At 45.3% G+C, this 27,731-nt stretch overlaps 1 protein-coding gene and 1 long non-coding RNA gene across 3 annotated transcripts; one reads left to right on the top strand and one right to left on the bottom strand.

Annotated features, from left to right (window-relative positions):
• Window positions 1-369: 369 nt before the first annotated feature.
• Window positions 370-12,012, bottom strand: PPM1K (protein phosphatase, Mg2+/Mn2+ dependent 1K). The gene is made up of 6 exons (XM_079306960.1): window positions 11,261-12,012; window positions 10,604-10,704; window positions 3,343-3,508; window positions 2,713-2,857; window positions 1,784-1,918; window positions 370-1,351 (listed from the first exon to the last, which is right to left on the bottom strand). Exons 1-6 carry the CDS (start codon window positions 11,698-11,700, stop codon window positions 1,220-1,222), a joined length of 1,119 nt encoding a protein of 372 aa, XP_079163086.1. The 5' UTR covers window positions 11,701-12,012; the 3' UTR covers window positions 370-1,219.
• Window positions 12,013-12,977: 965 nt separating this feature from the next.
• Window positions 12,978-23,664, top strand: LOC306802547. 2 transcript variants are annotated; one of them, XR_013774396.1, is made up of 5 exons: window positions 12,978-14,025; window positions 16,653-16,792; window positions 20,950-21,031; window positions 22,378-22,462; window positions 23,117-23,664. It is a non-coding gene; the product is annotated as an uncharacterized lncRNA (long non-coding RNA). The 2 variants fall into 2 exon arrangements; XR_013774397.1 differs by lacking the exon at window positions 23,117-23,664 and having other exon boundaries at window positions 22,378-23,101.
• The last annotated feature ends 4,067 nt before the right edge of the window (window positions 23,665-27,731 follow it).

Here is a 27,731-nt window from a genome sequence, read left to right as displayed (position 1 = left end):
GATCAGAGCTCTGGTCCCCCCATGCCTCACTGAATACAGATTCCTCTCCAAGAAGGGAAGTGGAAACAGTTTCTTTAAGTATGAAACTCCTGTCTGATGTCTGAATATCTGACATCTGCTAGAAGCAATACCCAAACTTAGAAAAATCAACTTACATTATTACAATGCTCTCTCCTTTCTCTAGCTTGTTCGGGGCATTTTATACCTCCTTCTGTACCAGGAAGAGACATGAGAGATCAAAACTAACTCAGACACCTTCAGCAGAGGGCAGGATAATCCTTATGCCTGTATGAAGAAATAAACTGTCTTACACATCAGATTTTGAAGAGTAAACTCTTTGAAATTAGCTTATTTTCTTTATTTAAAAAAAAAAAAAAAAAAAAGAAATTCAAGTTGATGAGAGTCTCTGTATATCAAAACTGTGCGTCTTTTTCCCTCCTCTGTGCTTCTGTCAGGCACTGACAGCAAAGAGAAGACAGTGCAAGGGGCTGCTGCATGGTCCACAGAGACTGCACAGGCTTTGGACCCAATGGAGAAAGGTTCCCATCTGTCCAACAGCACGTGGCTCCAGCCTGGTCTGTCTCCTTGGAGCTAGAGGATCACAGATGATGGCAGTGGGAGCATAAAGCAGCACTGTCTCAGGAACTCGTACAGCTACACCAAATGCCACTGGCATCAGAACCTAAACATTCTGAAACTTCTCCTTCATTTTTCACCCACTTCTCCTGGAGCACAGGAGAGTTTTGGGTGGCTGCAGCAGAAAAGACAACAAACCATCTTTCTGTCTGCCTAAGAACATTGTGCGTTTGTTCCCCCGTGTTTTACCGGGCAAGGAAAGCCAGCATGTGGCTCAGGCACTCACAGCTGCCAGGGAACTGAGGGTCCTGGGGAATACAGGTAGGTATGAAATGACTGTGCACCCCCTCCAGCCTCAGGTGAAAGCCCAGAACCTCATCTGTGTCAACAAAGTGATGTGTGGAGCTGCTGGGGCTACAAGCCCAGGGCGCTGCCCCGCTGCCGCCTGGAATAAGGCGGGCAGCAAACACGGTCAGCCGTAAGCAACAACGGGCACTACGCACCAAGGGAGCAGTGGCACCTTCTAGCACTGGGAACAGAAGAGATGGACAAGACACTGGGTCAGCCTAGAACAGATGGAGGTGTTCTCCTGTAGCACGCTGTGGCCAGGTGACAGCAGCAAAGGACGGCTGTGGCGTTGTCTTCACGCCCACCTCCCGCTGGAAGCGAAGCTGCGGCTGAAGGAGAAGGTGATCTCCCCGTTCTTGTACTTGCCCCAGGCTCCGAACGGCACAATGACAACGGTGCTGTTGTCTTCAGAGCCAAACTGCGCTGCCTGAGAGAAGAAACAAAGTGTCAGCATCAGCGTCTCACGTGGAAAGAAATAAAAGCATCTGGCTTCACCTGGGACAGCACACCCTTGGCCCTTCCCTGCTCCACCCTGATGCTGCATTCTGGTACACCCCAGAGCTTCCCATAGGAGCCACAGTCTGAAACTGGCCATTTCTGTCTATGACAATGACATTTCCAGCACAGGCATCAGCTGCAGTTACAGTCCCAAGCAGTTCAGTGCACTGTGAGCTAAGCAAGCTAATCAATGTGACACTTGGCAAGGATGTGGTGAGACCCAGGGTAAGGAAAAGGCTGGCCAGCAGCACTGGTGAGTGTCTCAGACAATTGAACTCAGCTGAATGTGTGGTATTGTGTAAATAAAAAACAGGGGGTTTTTAAAAGCCCAACCAGCCCAAGCAGGAGCCCCTGGCACTACCTGCTCAGTGACCACGTGGGCAGCCTCGGCAGGGTCGTGGCACTGGCTGATGGAGTCACAGATCTCCTGGCTGTTCACTATGAAGTTGATGCCGTCGGTGGTCAGCACCAGGAAGCTGTCATGTGCATGGTGCAGCTGCAAGAGACACACAGGATGAACAGCTCTGGGTGTGTGCTGCAAGGCAAGGGAGCTGCCCCCACATTTTGACACTGTGCTCTTCTGAAAATCTTTTCCTGAAGCTGAGGATTTCAAGGAAGGCATGATAGCACTGCAGTCATCTCTGTAAACCCCTAGTGGGTGGCACTTTATTAGATCCAAAACAATATAAGTTCTTGGGGCCCTGGGAGGTGCACTGGGGAAAAGTAACAAACAGAATGCAAATTGACAGGAGAGCTTCCTGCCAAAGTGGAGGCTGAATATTTCTGGATGTTTGTTTTCTGGATGTCTGGATGACTAAGGTATGGTAAGATATATGCAGCTGTCCTTTCCTCCTCCCCCTCTCAACTGTGCAAACCTCTACATATCCTACTTTTTTGATGGCAGCCCATTCATATCCCACCCAGTTCTCAGTGATGATTGTTTTATACAAGCATTAACCTCAAAAATATCCATTTGACCACAGGACCCAAACAGACTAACACCTGGAATGCATATCATGTATTATCTTTCTTCCCTCATCATTTATTTTACTGTGAGAAGTGAGATTTAGAAATTGATATGGTTGAATTTAGCACCAGATTTTTTTTTATCCTGTTAGTGTTAATCTGAAACAACTTAATGAGAGTTGCTCTCTGGTTACTTCAGTAAAAAATGCGTGGCCATCAGGCTTCACCTGGGCTCATGTCGTGTCGGTGCCACCACAGCATCAAATTCCTATGAAGCCCCTCAGTCCAAGTGTTGCTGTCCCTATAAACCAGACCTTCTTTTACCTGAACCCTTTTTGTTTCTGGCTGGGCTATCACACCACTGTTTTTAAGATCCAAATCTCCTATGCTCCGTGTCATTGCAAGTCTACCGTTCACGTGAGGCTGTCCCAAACTGTTCCAGGAAACGAAGCCACCACACTTCTTAATCCTGTCCAGAGGCACAAAGGAAAAAGCAAATTAGTTACTGCTTCACACCATTACCCCCATCTCTATCCTCTCTTTCTGTCACTAGCCAGAATGAGGAATGATGGATGGAGAGCCCAAGCTGGGAGGTTGAGGGCTGGCTTCAGCTGTTTGAAGGGGATGTGTCTTGGTGGGCTGAGTCCTGACTGGGAATCTCAGTGCATTTCCTCAGGTTCTAACTTGGTTCTAACCTGGCACTTTTGGACAAGTCTGAACCATATGGTCATAGCTCTGTTCTGAATCTTAGTCATGCTGATCTTACTGCTGAGACAGGTTCTGCTCATGGAGGCCTTTCCACATCCCTGGTCCTCTAAACATGACCCAGTGCATTAACTGGAGCAGGGCTCTATATTCAACTCTGCTTTCTTCCTTGTCCAGCCCAGCAGCAGAGCACAGCTCATCCTGACTGAGGCAGTGCTCTAGGAAGCCACATCACCAACCAGCAGGTACCTTTCCTTCTCATCCTTTCTCTCTGGAGTGTGGTCAGTGGTGAGTTTCACAGCCTTTCCCTTCCGGCACAGCAGAGCACGACTGTCTCCCACGCTCGCCACAACCAGCTCAATTCCATCTCGGAGCAGAGCCACTGTTGCAGTGGTCCCAGAGTTCAGCAGAGTTGCTACAAATGGCATCAAAGAGAGAGGTTTTAGCACTGCCTCTGAGAGTGGAGCCATTTATAACAGCAACAGTTTCAACTGGTAAAATGAAGACAACTTGTGCTCTACCTAATCAGCAAGTAATTGCTCTAAAGTTTAAACTGAATTTACACATTTAAAAAAAAAAAAAAAAAAAAAAAAAAAAAAAAAAGCAAACATGCATGCATGTAGGACTGGGGGAAGGATTAAGTGTTTCTGTGCAACAACATGGCTCCATGCAAAGGGCAAGTGGGATAAAAGCATTACAAGGTACAGTGGCTTCCTTTCAGTTTGTTGCAGAGTTTTTCAGCCCCATGAGCTTACCTCAAGTTACAGGGTTACTGTCCTTACCCCTGGGCACAGTAGCTGCACAAGCAGGTCACCATAAAGGTGATGGATCTTTCTTTAGGTGCTGAAGCAGGTAATTATACAGTAATATATAAGTATAGTTACAGTAATTGTAATTCCATATAGATCACCAGAGGAAAAGCAGTAGATCAGTCTGTGGCATGCTGCTATTGCTGTCAGAGCTGTTACACTTCCCCTCTGCTTCCCCCAGAGGATTCAGCCAACAGGCTTCCTGGCTTTTTCCAGGAAGGAACGCTGCTCCCTCCACACCCTGTCAGCTTGCTGGAGGGCCCAGTGAGAAGGTGAAGCTGGATTCTGGGATTCAGCCTTGCCTTGTGCCTGCAGACTGGTGCAGGTGGCAGTGGCTGTCTGGGCAGGCTGCCCGGGGCACTGCTGGGATCATCTGACAGGGGTTCACTGTGAGTGCCCAGAGGGCAAAACAGAGCCCTGGTGCTGCCCTCCTCCTCTACAGGGCATGGGAGTGAGCTGAGCTGACTGGCTGCACTCAGGGACCTGCCTGGAGTCACTCATGCAAGTAGATTTAAGGGCTTCTCTTTTTAATTGCTACATTGAATTGCTAATTCAATGGTCTGGAGGGAAAAAAAAAAATCAAAACAACCTCTTGAAGAAGAGAAATGCAAGTGGTTATTTCAAGAAAAAGACTTGTAGTACCATCTGCAGTGAAGAAAATGCCAGAAAAACTGCCCAGCTTTTATCATTTTCTCTGCTTTTTGAAAGGGCAAGTCCCACTTTACAGCTATTATCTCCTCTTCGTGCAAATTCTGCAGAGGTAACCAAGCAAGAGATGCCTGGAAAGCTCCTGCTGACTTGAGCTATTACACCAAAATGCCTGGACAGAGCCAGCTACTGGAACACATTTGCATCTACAGCCAATGCAAATCCCCTTGAAAGGCACTCTGTAGGTCACCTGCATTCTGGGCTTTTCCAGTTCCAGTTTTTTTCCAAAGCAAGCCAATTTGAGATGATTAGGAATGTGACTCCCCAGTTATATTCTTGTTTTCATGTCACTAACAGTTAGCATGTCACTGTCTTTCCACCACTGCTTCTGCACAGATCAGCTACAACTACATGTGCTCCTATCTCTGGCCCTGCAGCCCTGACCCCAGGGACATGGGACAGATTTGAGACAGGACTTTGTGTTTGATCCCAAGGAATGCCAGGCAGCCCCATATCTGACCAGCTGCCAACAGATAGCAACAGAAATGCAAGAGCTGTGAGGTCTTGCCAGCCTCCTTCCTCAATCCTGTGAGGTCTCAGCACCCTGTAAGGGGCTGGGAATAAAACTGAAGTCATCAAGCCCTGGAAGATGCATTGAGCCTTGTTGTGCAGTAAAAGCAGTGAGTCCATGAACCAAAAAAAAAAAAAAAAATCCCAAACACAAACCCTCACAAACTGGTGTTAACTAAGCTGGTATTATTATTTAAAACAGGTATTATTACTGCAGCAAGAACTGGGTTTGGCTGAACCAGCAGGGCAGAGGTGACCATCAGCCACAGTGACCATGTTCACACCAGGGCCATGCAGGCTGGGACACTGGAAACTGGATGTGGCAGCTTCCAACTATCCAGGTGGGCACCAACATCCTGTTTCTTATCTGAAGCAAGGACTAGCCCAGTGCAGGGTCACTTCGAGGGACATTATGAAAATAAGATATTAAAAAGTACCAAAGTACCAGTGCAATTAGAAATTTTAGTAGAACCAGTAAAATACCTGTTTTAGCCAACAGTTAGAACAAGTGAAATAGAGCAACCTACTTAAAACTACCTTTTTAGTTTACAGAAGATACATTTTAATTTAGACATTAAAATTAATGCAGAACTGCTGCTACTTTCCCATTTCATTCTGTGGTTTTAGGACTATGCTAAGAAACATATAAAAATTTAAATCATAGTCTTCAATTCACAGAAGACTGGAAACATTTGGATTTCAGGTGAACCTGCACCTTTTCAGTGCAAACTCCCAAGAAAAGATCTGCTATCACAAAATCAAGGGCTGGTACTGAAGAACAAGATATTGTCAAGAATTATGGTAATGGACATGGACTTGAACTTTATTAGTTAAATAGCACTCCTAGAATAAAATACGTGCTGCTCATAATATTTTTATTTTTTTAATCTAGTTCATGCTCTGGGTAGGGATGCAAGAACAAACCAGATAGAGCATTATGTGATTTCTAGCACAGCTCAAAACCACAGGAATGATGATGGGATAACATTTCTAATGCTTTTCTACAACTGCTGCTAGTTCAACACAAAATACGTTGCATCAGCACATGTATTGGTTTTAACAATTAAAGAGTTTATTTTGTTTTCCTAACAATATCACTATAAAACTAAGATCTTTCAATAGGTTCTTAACACTCACTGGACAACTTCTACTGCAAGTCATCTCAACTAATGTGACAAAGAGGATGTGGAAACCTTCCAGTAGTCCAGGCTAGGAACCGCTGGACTCCTTCACCTGGGACAAAATTAAGCAGATCTCTCTTTCCACTGAAGCCCAGCTTAAAGTGTCCAGGGCCTCCAGTTCTAGAGCTGCTGACCAGGTACAGTGTCTGCCACAAATAACACGCACACAGAGGCAAATAGGAAATTCACCCAGGGACTTTGTTCAAACAAAGTAAACCTGCAACACTGGAGATGCAAGAATAAGGGCTGCAGAACATGGGATGGAGTCAGTCACTCTCAGGTCTGCCTGCACTGCCCTGTGCAGGTCATGTAGGAAGCACCTCAATCTTTGGCCTTGGTAAATCAGCCTTGGTATTTCTGGGGAATTGCCACAGTTCTTGCCTTCTTGCAAAAACTGTGTGACAAAACCAGTTTAAATTCAGCCCGAATAAAAAAGTAGATTTTGTTTCCCCTATGGAGATAAGTAACCACCTAACTGATCAAATGAAGAATTTATCAATGCTAGAGGGCCAGCAGTTTCATATGTGGCAAGAGTGGCCACTCAGAAGAACATCTGCTCCCTCAAGGTAATTACACCAATATGGGGAGTTCAAACCAGAGCCAAATGAAATGGGGTCATCTCAAAGGCACTGAATAGAGGTATATTAATTGTTCTGACTAATGGAAAAATGGGCAAAATAAACATCCCTTTAATATTGTAATTAGTATCTTCTAAATTGATTAGATAATAATCAGAGCCCTTGGATAAAAAGGCTGCCTTTACAATGCTGATAAATTTATGAAATATTCAAGTACAATTTCTGCAGCTCTTCCTTTTTCTCAGTGTTGCAGGTTAACATATTTAAAGAAATAAATATCATTTTTTTGAATGGTAACTTTAAAAAAACCCAACAAAACAAACATGACTTAAAAAATTTAATTACTTTTAAATAACTTCTGCTGTTTGTCAGCATAATAAGATTCAAGAGTAAGAACCCTTTCAAACACAGGTAAACAAGTTAATATCTGGCTATGTTTTAACAAGTTGGCTATTCCAGAAGTGAGTGGCCAATGTGATTAGAGTTGGATGCATTGAATGTGGAGGTTGAGGGATAAAGTCCCTCTTGTTTTCTCTGACTTGCAATGAACAGAAGCAGTAACCTGACCTGGTAGGCCTCCAGTAGGCCAGGAGATTTGTCTCACATTTCTCCAGGCAAATGCTTAAATTTCCTCAAGCACAGAATTTAATTTCTTATTTCTATCCTTGCTGAGCAAAGATTTTCAGCCTTTAGATTTCAGTTTTTATGGCTGGTAAAAAATAGCAGAAAATTCTGCCCATTTCTGGCAGTTGTCCTGTGGATAATGGCATTTGTTGGATGTGAGCTTCCTTTATGTTCTACACCTAAATTTTGCAGTGATTTGAAAGTGACTGGCTATATTTAAATGCATAGAAGGGAATGAAAAATCATTTCTGAAGAGATATCAAACCCCAAGCTTCAGGGCTCAGACACAGCTCTAAGGTGTTAATGATTACACAGGATTTAGGCAGGGCACAGATTATCCCAGACCTGCCTACAGCAAGTTTCTTATGCTTTTGTGTGAAAAAAAAAAGATGTAGGTCACTGTCACAGGGGTTACTGGAGCAGGCCCAGCAGCCCAGTACAGCACTCCAATTGAACTGGTGAACTGCATGCCAGGCACAGCAGCAGCACCTGGAACACACACATGGACCATCTTTATTACTGAAATGCATTTTCCATCTCTAATTTCAAATATTGTATCATTGTTAAATGACCTACAGAGGGCCATGGCCTTGATGGCACAGCTGGGGTCTCCAACAAGGCATGTCTCTAGTCATGTTAGGTTTGTGCCTTATGGAAGGTTTTACCCATTAAATAGTACTATAAACAATGCCTCAAATGTGCCACTTTGGCTACAGGGATTTGTCCCAGGGTTTAGTTTCCTTCAAACATCCAGGTACAAGTTTTAAAGATGGTTGTGTACTAGTGAGGACCTGGACATCCTGAATGTGCAGTTTGGTTTTTTTTTGTAGACACAGTGTAGAACAAGTCAAAGCTATTATTTTGCACTTCATCAGCTATGGCCAGGTTTCAAAGGGAGGTCAGACTTGGGGGGCATCCAGTGTAACCCAGACACACCAAGTTACACAATCAACCACTATCTTCAAGATACTCTAGCAACTGTCTTGACTGTCACATCCAGAATAGCCACACTTAATCAGCAATTTTGCTGGCAAACTCAATCAGTTTGGAAGCAGGCTTCTAACCAAGATACATGCCAAGCACTAAAAATTTTTGTAACTTTCATAACATCAGCAACAAAAATATCCACACAAAGCAGTCAACACAGTATTGAGTTTTTTAACAACAGATATGCAAGAAGTTTAACCTGTTCAGAAATCCAAATTTGACTTTGCACCCTGTTACTCCATTCTTTGCCTCAGAGCTTGATTTTCAGCCAAGAACAGTGCTCAGCCTACCTGAGAAACACTGGGTACCTGCCAGAGCGTGGCCCCTTTGGATGTCTGGCAACTCTTTTACCCTCTATTTTGCTTTTTTAATGTGCAGTATCCTGGTAACTGCTGCAGACGTTTTCTGGCATTAAGTGCAGTTAGTTAAATAATTTTAGAAAAAAATCCTATAAGCAGCTCTAAAGTGCTCTGCTTGCTGCACAGTTTGTCTGTCAAATATTGCTGTAACTCAGTTCTGTAAATCTCACCTACAAAGTGTTATGATTGGAAACAGTTTTCAGGAAAACAGAATGATACATCCAGTATAGTTCTCAATCCCTCTCCTCAAGGAGCTGCTCTGACACAGAGGTCACTACAATGAGCCAAACCAAGAGTTTTCTTACTCACAAAGGGGCAGGGAATGGGACAATTAGATCTGAAAATGAAATGGTCTGATCCAGGGAAGCACACAAACAAGTACTCAAATGTTGTCTTGGATTTGGGTTGGTAAGAAAACATATTTGCAAAGACGCTCTGGGATGAAAAGCACATCTGTTCTGCTGATGTGTCTTTGGTGAGCTCAGCTAAAATCCAACCCGTAGGTCAAAAGTAATTCTGGACTTTTTTACCACATGAAATACAATGGGAAAATGACCTTTATAGATTCAATCCTCCTTTTTTAAGGGCTGCATCTCAGGACTTGAGACTTTTTTCCTGATCCCTGGAGCAGGTTAAGGTAAGAGGCAGTGCTGCAACAGTCAGGCTGCCTGACCTGCATTTGAGCCTACCTAGATTCATCTAGCAGTTACAATGCAGAAAGCTACTCCATTACTTGATTGTATTCAGCCACTGCTTCAGAAAAGCATCTTGAGAATACAGTAACACTTCAGCCCCTACAAGGCTTTTTGGATTCCAGTCTTTCTTGGAGAGAAGGCTTTTCTGTTCTAGAACAGTTATTTTGCACCAGCACTGGGACAGGTTTTTGGTTGGTTGTTTGCAGGGGGGCGTTTATTTTTTTCTGTTGTGGGTTGGTGGTGGTTTTTTCCCCTTTTAATTGGGTTTGTTTGGGGTTTTCTTTTAAAGACTAACTAAACTGACTCTCAAAATTGTATCTCATGGCCCAGAAAGCTCCTGTGACAGAACTGGGACAGGCACTTCTATATCCCTTCCTAAGCTACTCTCTATCAGCTCTGCTTGCTGCAAGTGGAACTTCAGATGTACTTAGTCTTTAGACACACACACAAGAACTTCATTAACAGCCAGGATTTAATGGGAGTCTAAAAGGGCTGGTGCCAGCTTTACCACAGCCTTACCACAGCCAAACTTGTTTTCCTCTTCACTGCTTTTTTTCCCTTTCCCACTCAGCTACTCCTGTGATTCTGTTTGTGCAGAAGCAATATTGATTGCATTAATTTTGGCTTACATTCCTCCTCAGGTGCAGCAGCCAAGTTAGGAAGGGGAACTTTGACACTGTTGCTTTTAATCCACAGGAGTAACAGCTTTAAAACAAACAAATAAACATATAAAAACACCAATTCCCCCCCACCCACCCCTAAAAGAAAAAAGCATAAATAAGAAACACCCCTCTCCACATTTCTTACCAGTAAAATTATGGTTCTTGCAAATTTAAATCACTCTTTGCTACCTTGACAACCATAATCCTTTTCAGAATCATATTAACATATTAATGTTATGCTAACAATCTGATTCATGACTCCTCCAGTAAATGTGACATACTTACAGTAGTTATTTCATTTTTAATTCTTTTCTGGACATTTGACTGCAAAACTACTGAGCAAATAAGACAAAATTTATTCTCCACATCTATATGAGTACAATATTTTTTTACCTACCATCAGCAGAGAGATTTGCATGCCTTTCATATGCTTTGTTTATTTCTAGAAAAGCTTTAGTCAAAACATTTTCCAAGTTCTCTTCCTCAGCAAGAAATTCCCTGGAAGCAATCAAGTAAACAAAGAAATTAAACTTCTTTCCAAGAAATATACATCCTGATCAATCTGTTTCACAGTCTTATCTCCTCCCTGCATCCACTGAATGATGTTGGACTTGAGTAAAAAGGTAATGTGGTTTTACTAACCATGTGTGCTGAAAGCATAATCCTGTAATTTTACAAATATCTGAGTTCTTTATCCAGCATCCAGGGGTGTCATAGACACAGAAGAGTGTAAGCAAACCATAGGTCTGGGATCACAGAGATTTCACTCTGTGTGAAAACAGTCAGTCCACACTCTCTCTGTGTTCCAAGACATTTCCTGGACAGGGACACAATCGTGCTTTCCTCTCCTGCGTTTTAGGGCTTGCCCAAACGGGCAGGCACCCCACAGAGTAAATAATTCACTTCTGTTCCACCCAATGCTCCTGCTGTCTCACAGGGACAGGCAGCCCACATAACCTGGGAGGATTAGCTACAATGTACAACGCATTGATTCCCTAAGGAAGGAATCTCGGCTGTAATTTACTTAACACACATTGCCTCGATGAGCACTTACTTAATATATTTTTCCATGTACTTATCACAGAAGTCTGCAGCTGCCGCCCCGCCGTGCCCATCGTACACCGCGAAGTACAGGACATCCTCCGTCAGCTGCGCGTAATCGAAGCGATCCTCGTTCTCCTTTCGCTTCCCGATGTGGCTGGCGCAGCCCACGTTGCTCAGGCTCACCTTCGGGATCGGCTTGCCGTACTTGATGCTGGGCGGGAGGAGGATGGGCTCATCGATGCGGTTGTCCCAGATGCCGAAGGTGTCCCATGTGGTGGGCCGGCCGCTGCCCTCGGGGTCGAAGCGGGAGGCGCGGCGCTCGCAGGTGGAGATGGAGCAGGCGGCGGCGGGGCGCTTCTCGTCCTGCAGCAAGCGGGACGTGAGCGCCGCTCGCCTTCTCACCTGGAACCCCCCGTTCCGTACCAAGGTAATCAGAGTAGCCGTGGACATAACTCGTCTTCGCAGGGATTCGTAGCGGGAAAAAAAAAGCCCAGGAGCGGAAGACGCGCAGCGGCTGGGATGTCTTGGAGAACAAAGGGAAAAGCGATCAGGAAGCAAGAAGCGCGGGAAAGGGAATTTTCAGTTGCATCATTCAGGAAACAATGTCACCCTGAGAGCCCGCGGATCGTGCGGAGCGCAGCGCTCCCTGCAAGGACTGCAGCGGGATCTGCGTGACTCACCGGGAAACTATCCCACATCCAGCCCAGAGCCAGGCAGGCACTTCTGCTGGCCCCCTGCAGAATGACATCCCGGCTTTTCAAAGCTTGGAGCAAACAGGAGTGATGATAATGCTAAAATACATCGTATTTTCACATATTCATAAGGCTGTGAAAATGAGTTTATCACGCATGCTCTGCAAACACCAGCTGTGGTATCTGCACTGTGATTCCCAGGGGAAAGGGAGGAGAAATAGATTTGCTTAGATTTAAAATTTTTTATCTGCACGAGATATTTGGTTCTGTCACATCTATGGAGGTCTTGAACAATACTTTTTAACACAGAGCTGTGAAGCTTTTCAGATCTCTTTTCCAGTCCAGATAAATTCAAACACACTGCTTGGCTCTGCATAGGCAAAAATTTGCTAATGATGCAAATTTTCCTAGCATGCTGGAAAGTGTAGAAAGATTGGGTTATTTGACCTTTTGTAGAGTAACACCCAACTTGACCCAAGTCCTGGGATGCAGTTTGTAATAATTACATGTTGTTTTACTGGAGTAATTTGAACTGGAACTGCACAGACCACTGTAACTAACGACACTAAAGATATAAACCCAGTGAGTGATTTCAAACCCAATTGCTCAAGTTTGCTAAGGGCAGAATTATGAGTGAGAAGTATTATATGGCACAACAACAACAACAAAAAGAAACACTTAGAAAAATGACAGAGGGTGATCTGATGCAATTGAGCTGCAAAGAGCAACAATTGTACCCCAGTAACAAGTGGGGTACTCCCAGCTGGAGTGCCTTGCTATTGTCCTTTGCCCAAGCCAATCACAACTGCATCTCTAGATCTGAAATACTTGTTAAACTATATATTTAAATTGCTAGATAAAAATCTGTGTACTCATAAAAGATATGCAATCAAAGGTTACTTAGGGGTTGTTTTAGTAAAAAATGGCAGTGACAGAGTTTTTAGGGAGGCCTTCAAAAAATGTGTTGTTCCCAGCTCAAAGAATGTTGCTTCAGATGCTGTGGGTTTATCTTTCATGCAATTCTTAGGTTGCATGAAAAGATGAAAGGTTTCTTTACTTAGCACTTAAACTGCTGACTTGATAAAAGGCTGAATGTTCTGGAAATCGCTGTCGTTGCACCAGCTGAATATGGAACTACATGAAATCTTAAGATGTTCCATTTTACTGCAGGGTGATAGTAATATCACACCCTTATTTCAGTGTACTTACAGGTATTTAAAACTTGGTTTATTTCCTGGAGCTGCTTTTTATTTCCTGCTACCCTTGACTCAGAAGAACAGCAGGTTACCTTCCTTCTGTGAAACACGGCACAACCAAACTGAAAGCCTGCCAATTAGCAAAACCCACGCTCGCTTTCACTTCTGTCAGCTTGAGAAGAGAACACGAAATTCTTGCTATATTTAGACTGCCCAGTATCCACAGCATGAATCAGAGGATCAGTCCAAACTCACCAACTAATTAATGCATTTGTTCCCTATCAAATTCAACTCTCACCAGGCAAGTAAAAATAGTGACGATAGTTTTGCCTTTCAATTGTCTCTGCAAGTCAGGAGTAGGAACCTGCACTTTAGTTTGTTATGTAAACAGGACTGGGGACACAACAGCCTGTTCTTTCCCAGCTGATATGTCTGCAAACACTGGGCAGACCCATCTGGGCAAAACAAGACGGAGGTAATGAAAAGGGGGGCACTGGTGTTAGAGACAAAGTCCAAGATGGACAGTTCTAGATGGAAATCTGCCTTGAGGTTCTCCACCTGATTCTGTTCATCTGTACATGCTTTCCTGGAGAGAAGCAGTTCCTACAGACAGGGAAACACAGCACATAAAGCGGGATGAGATAATTAAAGCTATAGTTTTACAGGCTGCCTGCTGCTCGGCAGATGGAAATTTTCCAGGCTGCCAGAAGAAAAGGGGAGGAAAAGGAAACCCGGAAGAAAGCGAAGGCATGCCTGCTGCCCCGGGGGAGCCGACGTATGTAAAAAGGAATGTACAGCTCCAAGTGCACTTGCTTCGTGTGCCTTCCCAACCCCACGGATGTGGGCAGGACCGTACGGTTCTGGGTGTTAAACTCGCCTTAAAGCAGGTGCGTTGTTGGCTTTTTGGTTTTTTTTTAATCCGTGTCAATTTAGTCTCGCCTCTTTGCCTGGGCAGCAAACTGCATACAGACATCAGCGATTTAAAGGCTGCAGTTTGCTCATCACTAATCAGCACAGGCCGCGTTTATTCCGTGCATATCAAAGCTACTGCAGCCCCGTGCCCAGCCCCGCTCCCTGACATTCCCAGCCCCGCTCCCTGACATTCCCAGCCCCGCCGCGGCCCTTCCCGCCCAGCAGCCGCGGCTGAGGGAGAAGGGAGAGCGGAGCGAGCGAGCGGAATGGCCAACAGAAGGAGCCCCTTGCGAGCGCGGCCCCCCGGCCCTTACCTCCTCCCGGCCCCGGCCCTCGCCTCCTCCCGGTCCCGGCCCGGCGGCGGCAGCGCCCAGCGGCGAAGCGCGGCGCTCCCGGCCGAGGCTGCGGCGGCCCCGCCCGCCAGCCCGCCCGGCCAATGGGCCCCGCTGGGCGCCGGCCGAGCCCCCCCCGCCGCCCCCGCCCCGCCCCTCACGGGCCTGCGGCAGCGGCGGGGCTGCGGCCCGGGTGACCTGCACCGCCCCCGGGGTCACGGCATCGCGGAATTTACTGGGTTGGGGAGACCCACAGCGACCATCGAGTCCTGGCCCCGCACGGTCCAGCCTGTCCCTCCCCTGGTGCAGATTTAGGCCGTGCCCTCTCCTGGCGCTGGTCCCCTGGGAGAAGAGCCCGATCCTCCCTGGCTCCAGCCTCCTTTTAGGTCTGGATTCGGCAGGTGGAAGCTGTACCAGCAGCTTCTGCCCTTTTGGAACCGAAATCCGAAAGGTTTAAAGCATAATTGTGTGTGCTCCTGACGTGACCCGTGTCCAATCAGGAGTTTAAAGGGATCATTTGCTCCACGCAGTGCTACTGCCAGTCTCTGACCTTTGATGCAGTTTGGCAAATCAGGTGGCTCTGATTACAAAAATCTTTGAAACGTGCCGTCCATTCCACCTCATACTGTCTGCCAGAGACCAGAGTACTCGAAAACAGTCACCTGAGAGAGAAATGAGAGCCGACACGATTTCCACAGGACCTTAAAGGGGTCACTGTCAAGTTTTCCACTGCATTTTTGAGGTAAAGAAGCTTTTGTTTTGTTGGAGTGAGGTTTTTGTTTGATGCAAAACCCAGAAGAGCAGCAATAAAACCTCTCAGATCTCTCACTGTACAGCTCTACTTATAAAAGAAGGGGTTAGGTGAGCATGGCAGCACGCAGCAAATTGTTCTGGTTTCCAGATGTGTGGTGCCCCACACAGCTTTTGGAATGGAATTTGATCCTGTGAGTCTTTTGGGGATAGCAATAGTGTCATCTGTCACTGCAGGTTGTTCTCCGGTTCCCGACTGTCCTCAGTGAGACAGGAAAAACAAAGCTCTCCTGCCAGGTCTCCTGACATTGGGCAGAGAGCAGCAGTTCTCCTGAGCACAAAGGATTCATACAGGAGCATCCAAGCTAGTTCAGTGAATTACTGAGAACAAAACCAGAATATTACCTTAAAACAGGAATTGCCATTTACAGAGCAGCACCAGTGGGGTCTTCCCACAAGTGTCAGGGTCCTACACAAGTGCTGGGAGACAATTTCTGCCCCATTGAGTTGACAGTGAAAGGCCAGCATGGAAATGACAAATGTTTCTTGTTGAGCCCTTATGGGCAGTAGAGCTGCTCTTATCTTTACAAGGCTTTGGAAGGCAAGTGGGAGGCATCTGGAGAGGCAGCAGGAAAAAATGAGGCAGTGAGCATAAGAATAGCTTTGTGAGAAGGCAGAAGGCTTGAAGACAAGGCCAGGGCACAATGGAAAGAACAGGCAGAGGAACAGCTCAGGGCACAGGGGAGGCAGGATGGGCTGCAATGAAGCATTTGGTACTTTGAGGGCCTCTGATAGCATTTGGAGGACAGGAGGCAAAAAATTCAGGAACAGGAAGGCAGGAACTTGTACTATGCAATATTTGGTTTTGTGACTGCAAACAGTTAATTTGGCATTTCCCCTTACATTTTTTTCCCCTAAAGGATGAGTTAACTTTTCTAGATTCCAGCTCTCCTAAAAAGCAATTTTTGCTCCTGCAAGGTTCTCTCTTTCTTTCTTCTCTTCCTGCCTCTATTCTTGCTGCTTCATCATGTTCCTGGCCTTTCCCTCTACTGCCCCCTATTCTACTTTATTTTTTTCTCTTTTTCATTCATGATTTGCACATATTTTTCTGGGATTATTTCTCTCCTGCTGCCTCTTCCCTCATCTTTCTTTCCTTCATGCTTCCATCTTCAAATTCTAAACCCTTAATCTGGGGCTGTCTTGTGTGATTGGAAAACAAACCAGACTCCTGGAGGAAGGGGCAGGTTGGTTGTCTATGTACTCAGCATTGTAACTGAACACACAGCAGCTGGAATTCTTGGGTGGGGGTGAAAAGAAATGTCCATTGTAATCTCCATGTATCAGATCTCAGACCAAGCTATAAATGCAGGAAAAGCTGGTTCTGAACCCCATGCTCTTTTCACCAGCACATGACATTAAAGGTTGGAGAATTTACTTTTGCACCATGTTTTCTATCCTCATAAGTGAAGAATTTTTCCTTATGCTACACTCCTGGCTAATTATCTGTCTGTACAATCTAGGTCTACTAGCAGGCCAGAAGAAACCAGAAAACATCCTGTGGCTGTGGTGAAGTGCCCAGTATTTAAAGACCAGCTTTCAATTAAGTGACAACAGCTGTAATTTCTCACAGCACTTTTCAAAGGCAGCTCTTCAAAATCAGGTGAGCTACTGTGGGAAAGGCCACCCCTTACATGGCCTGTGCTCATGGACAGCTCTGGATGATCCAGCCCTCAGTGTGGACATTGGTGATGAGAAAAGTGCTGCAGGAAAGCTTATTGGGGACCTCTTCACCTTGGATCAGGAGTCAAATTTAAGTTCAGGCCCTTGCCTTAGCTATGCTGTGTGCGTGCCCATGCCTGGCATTGTACCCCACTGATCCTGTGCCTCCCTGGCTGATGGATCCTCTGTCTTGACCTCAAACTGGCTTGTCTCTGTGGTCAGGTTAGGTGGTCCTTGATCCCTGTTGTTGGTCCCAGCTGGCCTGTTCTCTTTCAGGTGCCATGGAGCTGTCAGGGAGGTCCCTGCCTGCCTCACCATCCCCCTTATTCCCAACCCTGGTGGAACAGCCATGCTTCTCACACAGTCCTCAGGGTGTGGGTGAAAAGCAGCTTTCTTCTTTCAGGACAATGTGCTTTTTGGCACTCTTGCCAGGTTTTGCCCTTGCAGAAGTAATCACAATGTTAAGACTGAAACATGACTAAGCAAGCGAGTAGGTGTTCTGTTTAGAAACGAGAAATAAAAAATATTGGTTTTGACACTGCTCAAATGTTGTGCAACACTTAATTCTCAAGCTCATGCTCTACACTTTTACGGGTGATGTGACAAACCTTTTGTGCTCAGACTTTGGGACATGGTAATCTTGTTTCCTCTGGTTGTCTTACTCAATGAGTTGCTGCTTCATTTGGGACTCGTGGTGTACAGAGAGATAGAAGGCATTCTGAAACAGGAGGGCTGTGGTGTAACTTAAGCACATTCCCAGGACTGCTCAGGTCAAACTGCAGACTCTGAACCAGTTCTCACTCTCAGGGGAGGTGGGAGTCAGAGGTACATCTATTCCCACAGGATTCCTCTCAATTCAGATGACATGCCTTGCTTCTGTCTTGGTGAAGATGGATAATAAAGTCCTGTATTTACACACTGTGCTGGGAAGGTCAGATCAAGAGCTTGCCTAGGGGATTGGCTGTTGTCATTAAAATCAAGGTCAGCTTTCATTCCTTGGTGGTCCCAGGTGTGATGGGATGACCTTGAGCAGCCACCAAATGAAACCACTGTCACTCCCTCTCCTCAGAGTGCAGTGCCAGCACTGCCCAGCAGTAGCCAAACTACTGCTGTGTTTTCAACACCACTCCAGCTACAAATACAAACCACAACACTGAGGGCTACTATGAGAAAGCTAACTAACCCAATACACTGTGTTTTCTGAAAGTAAAAGAAAATGGTTGAATTGTTTATCCTGACATTTTAAATGGCTTTGGAGTATTCAAGTAGTTTATTTGGAAACAGAAAAAAAAAAAGGTTTGGCTGAGCTTTCTGTGCCCCTGGTGAAGAATATGTCTTCCTAAATGCAGGGAAAAGTGAGTTAGAACAGGACGTTCCTAGCCCTTCACATTATGCCTTTGGCATTCTCCAATTACAGCATGTTAGCTGTGTAAATTGAATTTCTCCTTGAACTTTTCCAACCTAAACAATTATATGATTCTATTAGGAAGTATCATAAGTTAGAAGTTGTGATACTTCAAAATATGAGGATGCCATGCACAATGACTTTGTTAGGAAGATGCAATTGAAAGATCTGATTTTTGGGACTGCTGCACAGTAGCGCATCTGATTTTGTTTCAGTGTCATAGCTTCCGTTTGACAAAGATAATATTCCAGACCAGAATTCAGTCATCTACCTGCTGAGAAGAACCACGTGGATATTTCTGCCTTGATGATTAAAGAATATTCCTAATGATCTTTGAAGGGCTGTTGTAATTTGACAGCAGGAAATGATTGTGGCTTTTGAATATGTAGCAAATATTTTAAAGCAGGCTTTTTAGTGGTTTCCTTGGCAACGACTCTTCTTAGGAGATGGAGGCATGCTATTGAGTGTGCTGCTGGACTCGGATCAGCCCTGCAATATCAAAGGCACTTGTTTCCAGCACTGCCAGGTCATGTGCAGCTCCTCACTGTCTGACAGCCCCGCAGCTCAGAGGGAAGCTCGCTGCCTGCCGGGCTTTTTTCCAGACGAGCAAGGACACACCTCTCGGTGATGAGCTGGCGCAGGCATCCCGAGGGGTGGAGGAGCTGGCCGTGCTCACATTGGCTGCGTTATCCAGCAGCCCCGAGGAATGGGGGCTTTATTTCTCATTCATCTGTGCTTTACCCCCACCTGCAAGACAATGCTTGTGACTTGTGGTTCCTCTTTAAAAGAGATAGTAAGCACAGCTCTTAGCTGCACAGCATTATTTTATTTTCTGTCTTACATCTCATCTGTCTGGGGCATCACATAACTTAACTTTCAGCCCCATATTCAGTATTTATGATCAATAGCAATGTAAAGCCATTAATGATGGAGAATCCTGGAGGCATCATTAATGTAAAGAAGAGCATCTCCTGCTCTCCCCCAAAGCTTTCCAGTTACATATTCTCTCTGATTTCAATTGGCTTCCTTATTTGCTATGGACATCTGGGATTTAAGGCAGCTTTATCAGAACTGAGCTGAGCATCTCCAAGAAAACAAATACTGCTTGGGGGAAACGTGCTAAACAGTGATCCTAATGGAGGGCACTTGCCTGGTGGGTGTCATCAGCCCTGTGGGAGCCTCACTGGATGCCCCAGCAGTGCTGGGGTCTTTGGGGGCAGACTTGGAAAAGAGGATTGGTGAAGTGAGGTCACTGCTGACAAGCAGAGATTTTCCTACTTGTGTTTCTTTAGGCGAGCCTGATGTGTAGGAGTAACTTCTTGCTTGGCCATGCTTTTTTTTCTGGAGGTCTCAAGAGAAAGGTTTTTCTAGAACTGACACAAAAAAAGAAAATGTTTTCTGAAAGCAGTTGCTACTTTGTATTCACGGGTTTGAAGGCAGAAATCAGCACAAATTCCTCAAAGTAGAAATCATGCAGAAGACAGCTCATGTGTGACCTAGTCTGTGGCATTACTGTACTTACTAGCAGTTTTTATTTCCTTTCCCTTGTTATTTCCTACTCATCTTTGCTTGTCAGTTGTTAATCCAACCACTGCCTGCTGTTATGGAAAGGGTTACTGCTTTATCCTAAGAGCAAATAAGAATAGGATAATAAGCATTCAGTGTTGTAAATCCATGCCACTTCTGTAAGACCTAAACTGAAGCAATATTCAAACTAAATTACATGTTTGTATAAAAACAGAAAGATCAGGGCCCACATGCAAAATGAAACCCTGAAGCATCGTTTTGAAATGCAAATGATTTTGTGAAATCCTGTGAGCTGGGAACTTGCAGGTCCTGGCCCAAAGCATATGAAAATTTTGGAGCATCCTCATGTTGGCTTAGCATGGACGGCGCTGGGTCCACAGGAAGATGGACACATTCAAAATCATGTCCAGCATTGAATGGAAGCTTCAGCTGTGTGTAATCTTTGGTTTTGGCATGAGAGTGTCGTGTAGAAATGTTCTGTGTGTGGTCTGAGCTGCTTTGCCATCTACCTTCTGTACAGGCCCATTGCAGGCACTGGCAATCTGGAGTGCTGCACTTGCAGAATATCTGCTGCTGTCATCTTCTTCCATTCCTGGTTATTCCAAAACTCAAATTTGTGCTGATTGAATGACACAAATTGAATTGTCAGCATTCAAAGGAAAAGGCTCCTTAGTTCTCAGGATAACTCAATGCAGGGAGAGGAAAGAAGTAATATTTGCATTTAGATTCCTTCACAAAGTGGAGGTGTGATGGTTACACTATTAAATGTCATGCTGTGCTTAATCCACCTGAGCAGGATTAACTACCTAGGATGATATTTAAGAATGTTATTTGAATGTTTACAAGACCAAGAAGAGGGTAATTCAGAAGCCTATTTTGAAAAGAATTGTTTTGAACTAAATGGTAGTAAATATTGATGAAAACAAAAATGAAGAATGGCCTTAAATTTCATCTTTACTTTTACAGGAGGTGGCAGAGCCTACCTTTTTTTTTGCACCTAGCTAAGGGAATGATAATTTTGAGCAGGTGGGCACATCCTGATTCAGTCTGTCACCTACTGTATTCTAACCCTGGGTGAGCCTGGCCCAGCTGTAGTCCTGAATGAAAACATGTAAGGCTATCCCATCAGCTGGGAAAGCCTCATAAACAGAAGTGTTCCCTCACAGGTTCTCATGGGTCCTGACTCCATGTGCCTTTGGTCTCTGCTCCTGGAGACTCTTGTGAGCTGTTCAGCCTTTTGCCTCTCAGGTGAGTCACTTTGCACAGTCACATCTGTGCATGATTATGTTCCCTCTCTCTCATTTGGGATTTCAGGTTGCTCCAAGCCTGTATTTAAATTCTCGTCTTTTTCTACACCACTGGGAAATTACTGTTTTTCCAATGCTTTTTTGATCCATGTATGCAAATAAGCAAAAACATGTTTTATGCTTGGTGCTACAGAGAAGAAAAATTTTCCTGTAGCACAGGACCAGCCAAAACACTTTGTGACAGCACATCTAACTCCTACTGAATCTGCCCCTTCCCTGGCCCCATTCCCTTCCTCCCAGTGATCATCATACTCCAGCTATGGTTGGCCAGAATTCTCCCTTGCACAGAGCACAGTGTGTTGCCAACACCACTGTTGTTTGCAAATTTACAAGGTCTGGTTTTAAACGCCCTTGTAACAAACAAAAACATGTTTACATGCTGCTTCTGTCTTAACAGCTGTTAACCCTAAATCACAGTGTGAACATAGGATGCTAGTGGTTATTAAACATTGCATATCACTTATTGACCATAAAGAAATACTTGACATTTGCACAAACTACATTCAAAATGTCTGATAAAGCCATTCAAAATATTCTCCTTTCTAAAAGATCTGACTATGAGCAACAGAGAGGAGATAAACAGGACTCCACTCTGCATGACCTGCACAGTAAAATATCACTTAATGCAGACAGCTTTTTGCCTTCCATTTTACATCTTCTTTCAATTAAATCTTTGATGTTGTAAGGCTGGAATAAAGAAAAAGCACAACACAGTGTACTGCAGCAGCAGATTTGATTTGTTTGCCTCATAGGGTTGGTAATGCATTTAAGTAATTGTGTAGCACAGCAAAGTCAGATTTCACAGACCTCAGCCTGTGACAGACATAAATCAGTGAGCTGGCAGATGGCCCAGCTCCATGTTGGGCACCTTCCCAACATGTATGAATTGAGGAGGTGGGTATCAGTTACAGGTGCACAATCCTGACAGGACAGACCCTCAGGTTCTTTGGAGTCCAACAGAATTAGCTGTGACATATCTGACAGCATTATATCTGTTCATACTTCTCCACAATAACAAGACATAGGATCAAGTGAATATAACAGCCAATGAATGAAGCAACAAGCAGCTTTAACAAATGTTCACAATGGAATTTCCAATATTTTAAGAGTCAATCCATATACCTGAATTCAAGTTCTGCATTACTCTCTGACAAATATAAAGGAGGATGTTCCAGAAAGATAAGGTTGATAAAGCTGTAGAAAAGAATCAAGCAAACCTGATAACCTCCAGCAATGTTTGATGGCAATGATTTGTAACCTGGTGTTTCGATTTATACCTCGATACAGGTTAATTGCCTGACACCAAAAAAACCTGTCTGTCATGCTGTGCAGGTGTTTATCTGGAATGCTATATTGCTATGGAGATTTTGAGGTAAATAAATAAAACCAATTTGGTTTTATTTGCAGTCTTGCTGGGTGAAGATGTGGGCTTTTGATTGTGTCTCTCTTGGATGCTAAAGGAAAAGGATTGGTTAGGACATTGTGGTTAGAGGACCTCCTTGTACCTCCTTTGTAATAACTGGGGCCTCTCATAGAACCAGGGTGTGCTGGGTTTGGCTGGAGTAGAGTTATTTTTCTTCTCAGTAGCTGGCATGGGCTATGTTTTGGATTTGTGCTGGAGATAGTGTTTATAAGACAGGCATGTTTTTGTTATTGCTGACAAGGCTGACTCAGAGCCAAGGCTTTTTTTGCCTCTCATCCCAGCCCAGCAGTGAGGGGGCTGGGGGTGCACAGGGAGCTGGGAGGGGACACAGCTGGGACAGGTGATTCCAAGTGACCCAAGAGATGTCCCATAACATATGGAGTCATGATCAGCAGGTAAAGCTGGGGGAAGAAGGCAGAAGGGAAGGACATTTGGAGTGATGGTCTTTGTCTTCCCAAGTCACCTGCTCTACTGGGAGTGGCTGAACAACTGCCTGTGGGAAGCAGTGACTGAATTTCTAGTTTCCCTTTGCTTGTGTGTGGAGTTTAATTTTACCTATTAAACTTCCTCTTAACCCATGAGTTTTCTCACTTTTACACTTAGGATTCTCTCTCCCTTTAACCAGTGAAGAGGAATGAGTGAGTGGTTTTGTGGGACTGAAGTGATGGCTGGGGTTAAGCCATGATACAGAATTACAAATGCAGGACCACAGTGGCTTTTCATCTTTTTGGCTTCCTACCAAAATGCTCATAGACTTCTTGGACATCTTCTTGGAAAGCTGCAAAGTTATTCTAATGCCCTTTTCCTAAATCATTGCATGGGCAAAAATCTGTCTCCTCACAGAGTTATTCCCTTGTGTCCATGTCTGTGCAGGGCAGTCACCACTTGCTCCATTGGAAATACAATATATCTGTAAATGCATTGCTCACTGACAAAATTACTTTTGTATCTTGCTGCTCATCACCAGGACCAGCTCTGAAATCAGCAGTTCTTCTGCTCATCTCCCTCCCTCATTCCCAGCAAGCATCCAAAGGGCATATTAAATATAACCTTGGCCTCTGGTACAAAAATAAATCATGAAACTTGACCCTCATGCCAGTTAAAAAAGAAGCATTGCAATTCCTACTGCACTGATTCATAGTAGCAAGTATTTCCCCTTCCTTGAAAAGATGCTGTGAAGAAGAGCACAAAGCACTAGTACCAGCCAATTCCTGCTGAGACTCTGCAGCCTGTGGGTGACAGATGAGACCTTTGCTGTTGTGTCCTGTGTCTGGCCAGAGCTGTGGTTTCCCCCATCAGCAGCTCTCTTAGGGATTGTCTGCACAGTGTCAGGAGCCAACAGTTGGAAAATACATTTTAAACTCTCTGCTTCAATTTGGTCTTTGAGGGAAACCAGCTGGGTGATGCCTGGGTTCCCAGGATATCCCACTCTCAGCAAACTCTGCCATGGCAAAACCTGTGCATTGGGTCTCTATCTGTGTATGGGAAAAAAGTTCTAGGAGAAATGGGAGTTCTTCAACTCCTTAAACGGGAGAAGGACCAAGATGGTAACAGTAGGTTGATATAAGTATCTCAGTAATTGCCAGGTAAGAACTGCTTTCAACACTGTAACATTGGTCTGCCTTGCTGAGGGAATGGAATGGCTTGGAGGGTGCTTTCCTGCAGGGTCTCCCCAGTGCCTCACAGCAAACTGTCGGGAGCTTTTTAACGCGGGACAAAAAGCAGCACGTTTCCTCCTCAGAGACCAGGGATGTACTTTGACTTTGTGTTTATTTCCCACAATGATGTCCGGCAAAAAAGTGCCTGCAGTGACCTCGAAGAGCCTCAAGGCTCATAACTCCTTTCCCCTCCTCCCTTGGCCTTGGGGACGGGAAAACAGCATCAGCTGTGATTTACCGTCCCGCTCTGGGTGCTGCAATGAGCTCCCCTCGTCAGCTCCCCTCAATAGCACACATCTTCCGGAGAGAGATCCAGAGGCTGTGGATCCCGGGATGCGGTGATGGCAGGGGATCCAGAGGCTGTGGATCCCGGGATGCGGTGATGGCAGGGGGATCCAGAGGCTGTGGATCCCGGGATGCGGTGATGGCAGGGGGATCCAGAGGCTGTGGATCCCGGGATGCGGTGATGGCAGGGGATCCAGAGGCTGTGGATCCCGGGATGCGGTGATGGCAGGGGGATCCAGAGGCTGTGGATCCCGGGATGCGGTGATGGCAGGGGGATCCAGAGGCTGTGGATCCCGGGATGCGGTGATGGCAGGGGGATCCAGAGGCTGTGGATCCCGGGATGCGGTGATGGTACGGGATCCAGAGGCTGTGGATCCCGGGATGCGGTGATGGTACGGGATCCAGAGGCTGTGGATCCCGGGATGCGGTGATGGTACGGGATCCAGAGGCTGTGGATCCCGGGATGCGGTGATGGCAGGGGGATCCAGAGGCTGTGGATCCCGGGATGCGGTGATGGCAGGGGATCCAGAGGCTGTGGATCCCGGGATGCGGTGATGGTACGGGATCCAGAGGCTGTGGGATCCCGGGATGCGGTGATGGCAGGGGGATCCAGAGGCTGTGGATCCCGGGATGCGGTGATGGCAGGGATCCAGAGGCTGTGGATCCCGGATGCGGTGATGGCAGGGGGATCCAGAGGCTGTGGATCCCGGGATGCGGTGATGGCAGGGGGATCCAGAGGCTGTGGATCCCGGGATGCGGTGATGGCAGGGGATCCAGAGGCTGTGGATCCCGGGATGCGGTGATGGCAGGGGGATCCAGAGGCTGTGGATCCCGGGATGCGGTGATGGCAGGGGGATCCAGAGGCTGTGGATCCCGGGATGCGGTCGGGCCGGCGGTGCCGCTCCCGCCGGGCGCTCGCTGGCGCCGCCTGGTGCCCGCAGCGCGGCACCGCAGCAGAGCCGCCCTCGCTGCCGCCGCCTGGTGGCACAACAGAGGCACTGCGGCACGGACTTGGTGGCGTGCCCGATCCCGGTCCCTGGCTGGGATTCACAGTCACGGAGTCCTGCAGCTTGGAAAGGACCTGCAGGGGCTGAGATCATCGAATCCAGCCGCTAACCCAGCACTGCCGAGCACACCGCTAGACCACGTCCCACATCTAAACGGCGAAAGCAAAGGGGCTGTGTATGGGTTATGCGTGCCTCCAGGGACCGTGACTCCACCGCTTCCCCATGCAGCCTGTCCCACAGCTTGACAACCCTTTCAGTGAACACATTTTTCCTAATTATCCAATTTCAACCTCCTCTGGCTCAACTTGAGTCTACTTCTTGTCTTCTCCTTTACTACCTGGGAGTGGAGACCAATCCCTATCTGGCTACAATCTCCTCTCAGGTGGTCTTAGAGAGCACTAAGGGCTCCCCTGAGTCTCTTCCAGACTAAACACCCTTATCTCCCTTATCAGAACTCTGCTCCAGACCAAGCACCGTTTCCTTTCTCTAGGTTCACTCCAGCACCTCAATATCTGTCTTACAGTGAGGGATCCAGAACTGAACACAGGATTTGGGGTGCAGCCTCAGCAGTGCTAAGTACAGAGGGATGATCACTACCCTGATCCTGCTGGCTCACTTGCTGATAGAGGCCAGGCTGCCACTGGCCTTCTTGGCCACCTGGGGATTCACAGTTCTCCAGGTGAAGTGCTCAGCAGTGCTGAGTAAAGGGCTTCATTAGGCTTTGGTTAAAAAAGCTGGCTTCACCAGAGGCTGTGAGCAGCAGAGGTGTTCCTATTTACTGTCCCACCAGACGGGCAGGAGACTGAATTGAAGGTAAGCTGTGAAATGTGGTTTTTGTATCCATCACGTCAAGCAAAATTATTTCCTATGGTCAGAACTGGCTATGAATTACATGTCTGCACTAGAACTGGGTTTAAAACTGGGTGTAAAGATAATAACTAAGGTCTAAAGGAATTCTCACTTTAAATACTAAGGTCTATTTAATTTCTATTTTCAGCTGAAAGGCTTTGTGGGAAAAATAACTGCTTGTTCTTGTGAAGGGTTTAACCTCCACCCAGGAATACACATTATTTCCTACTTCAGAAGCTAGGATGTTTTATGTAGCTCCCTGTAAATTTTTGGAAACATAGAGGAAACAAAGTCTGCCTTCCTCTCTAGCTTTGTCCATTTCCATTTAACTGCAATAACTGTTTTGAGATCTTGTCTATACTCAAAATTACTGCAGTTTCCTCAACATGAAGAGGTTCTGTAGTGCCCTTTGCTAATAATCATGATGTAAGATAAGGACAGTGGAAGTGCTAGAAAATTTCCTGTTCTCAGCTTCCCTAAATCAAATAAAATCAGTCCCAAGGATCTTTATACAGGTTTAAGAAAGGAGAAGTCACTTCCCTTATCACACACTGCAGACAAAGAGAAGGGCACCTTTAAAGCCAGGGAGAACTAAAAGTGCACAGCTCAATCAACACTTCTGGACATGACTATTTGTTCTTTATTTTAAAAAAGGGAATGAAAGTCTTGTTCAGTCTTGTCCTTTCAGGTTTCCAGTCTGAACAAAATGGATTTCTATTAATTCTCTTTAAATGATCAAGTTTTGAATAACACTTTGTGATTACTACATGTGTCAAAGATATTTTTAAATGTTCCTAAGAAATGTAACCTCATGGTATGTTTTTTTTTAACCACCAGTGAAAACTTTCAGTTCCTACCAAAAGACTCTTTTCTAGAAACCAATTTTTTAATATACATCAACCATACAAACTATTATCAAGCAATCAACAGAAACTGGTCTTTATTAAAAAATAATTTTTAAATCTACTAGAATAAAAACAAAGAACTTCCACTATAAATCTGACAGTAGTGTTGGGCCTTTCTTTGGAAATCTATGCAGTCCATTTATATAGCATGTTTAACTTCTAAATGGAAATTATTTTTAAGAATTCAAGCAAGACTACTAATTAATTTTAATAAAAAGAAAACACAAGAGACTGCCCTAGCTTTTGTTGCTTTCTGTAACTGAGATTCTTCTTTTATCTAATATTTATGAATATACTATGCAAAAAAAAAAATCAGTGTTCTTGTATAACTTATTTATGTACTCCATGTTTGAGGGAGGAATCATCATCACTTTTTATCATCTGAATCAAGAAAATTATTATTTCCAGATGTAAAAAAGTATCTTCCCTTTTATTTTAGTTGTCATAAAACACACATAATACACATTATCCCCAAATTTCCCTTTGCTTTTACCTTACAAGCAAAGTAAAACAC

Source organism: Erithacus rubecula, assembly GCF_903797595.1.
Source record: "Erithacus rubecula genome assembly, chromosome: 5".
NCBI classification, from domain to species: Eukaryota; Metazoa; Chordata; class Aves; order Passeriformes; family Muscicapidae; genus Erithacus; species Erithacus rubecula.
This window is presented reverse-complemented; position numbering and strand designations above follow the sequence as displayed.

Bases quoted from the DNA above. Each gene is read 5' to 3' on its own strand.
- PPM1K (XM_079306960.1), bottom strand. From the start codon at position 11,700: ATGTCCACGGCTACTCTGATTACCTTGGTACGGAACGGGGGGTTCCAG. The intron at 3,509-10,603 runs GTAGGTAAAAAA...TGCCATTTGTAG, and splicing joins TGCAAATCTCTCTGCTGATG to CAACTCTGCTGAACTCTGGG. The intron at 1,919-2,712 runs GTAAAAGAAGGT...TGTCTCTTGCAG, and splicing joins CAGAAACAAAAAGGGTTCAG to CTGCACCATGCACATGACAG.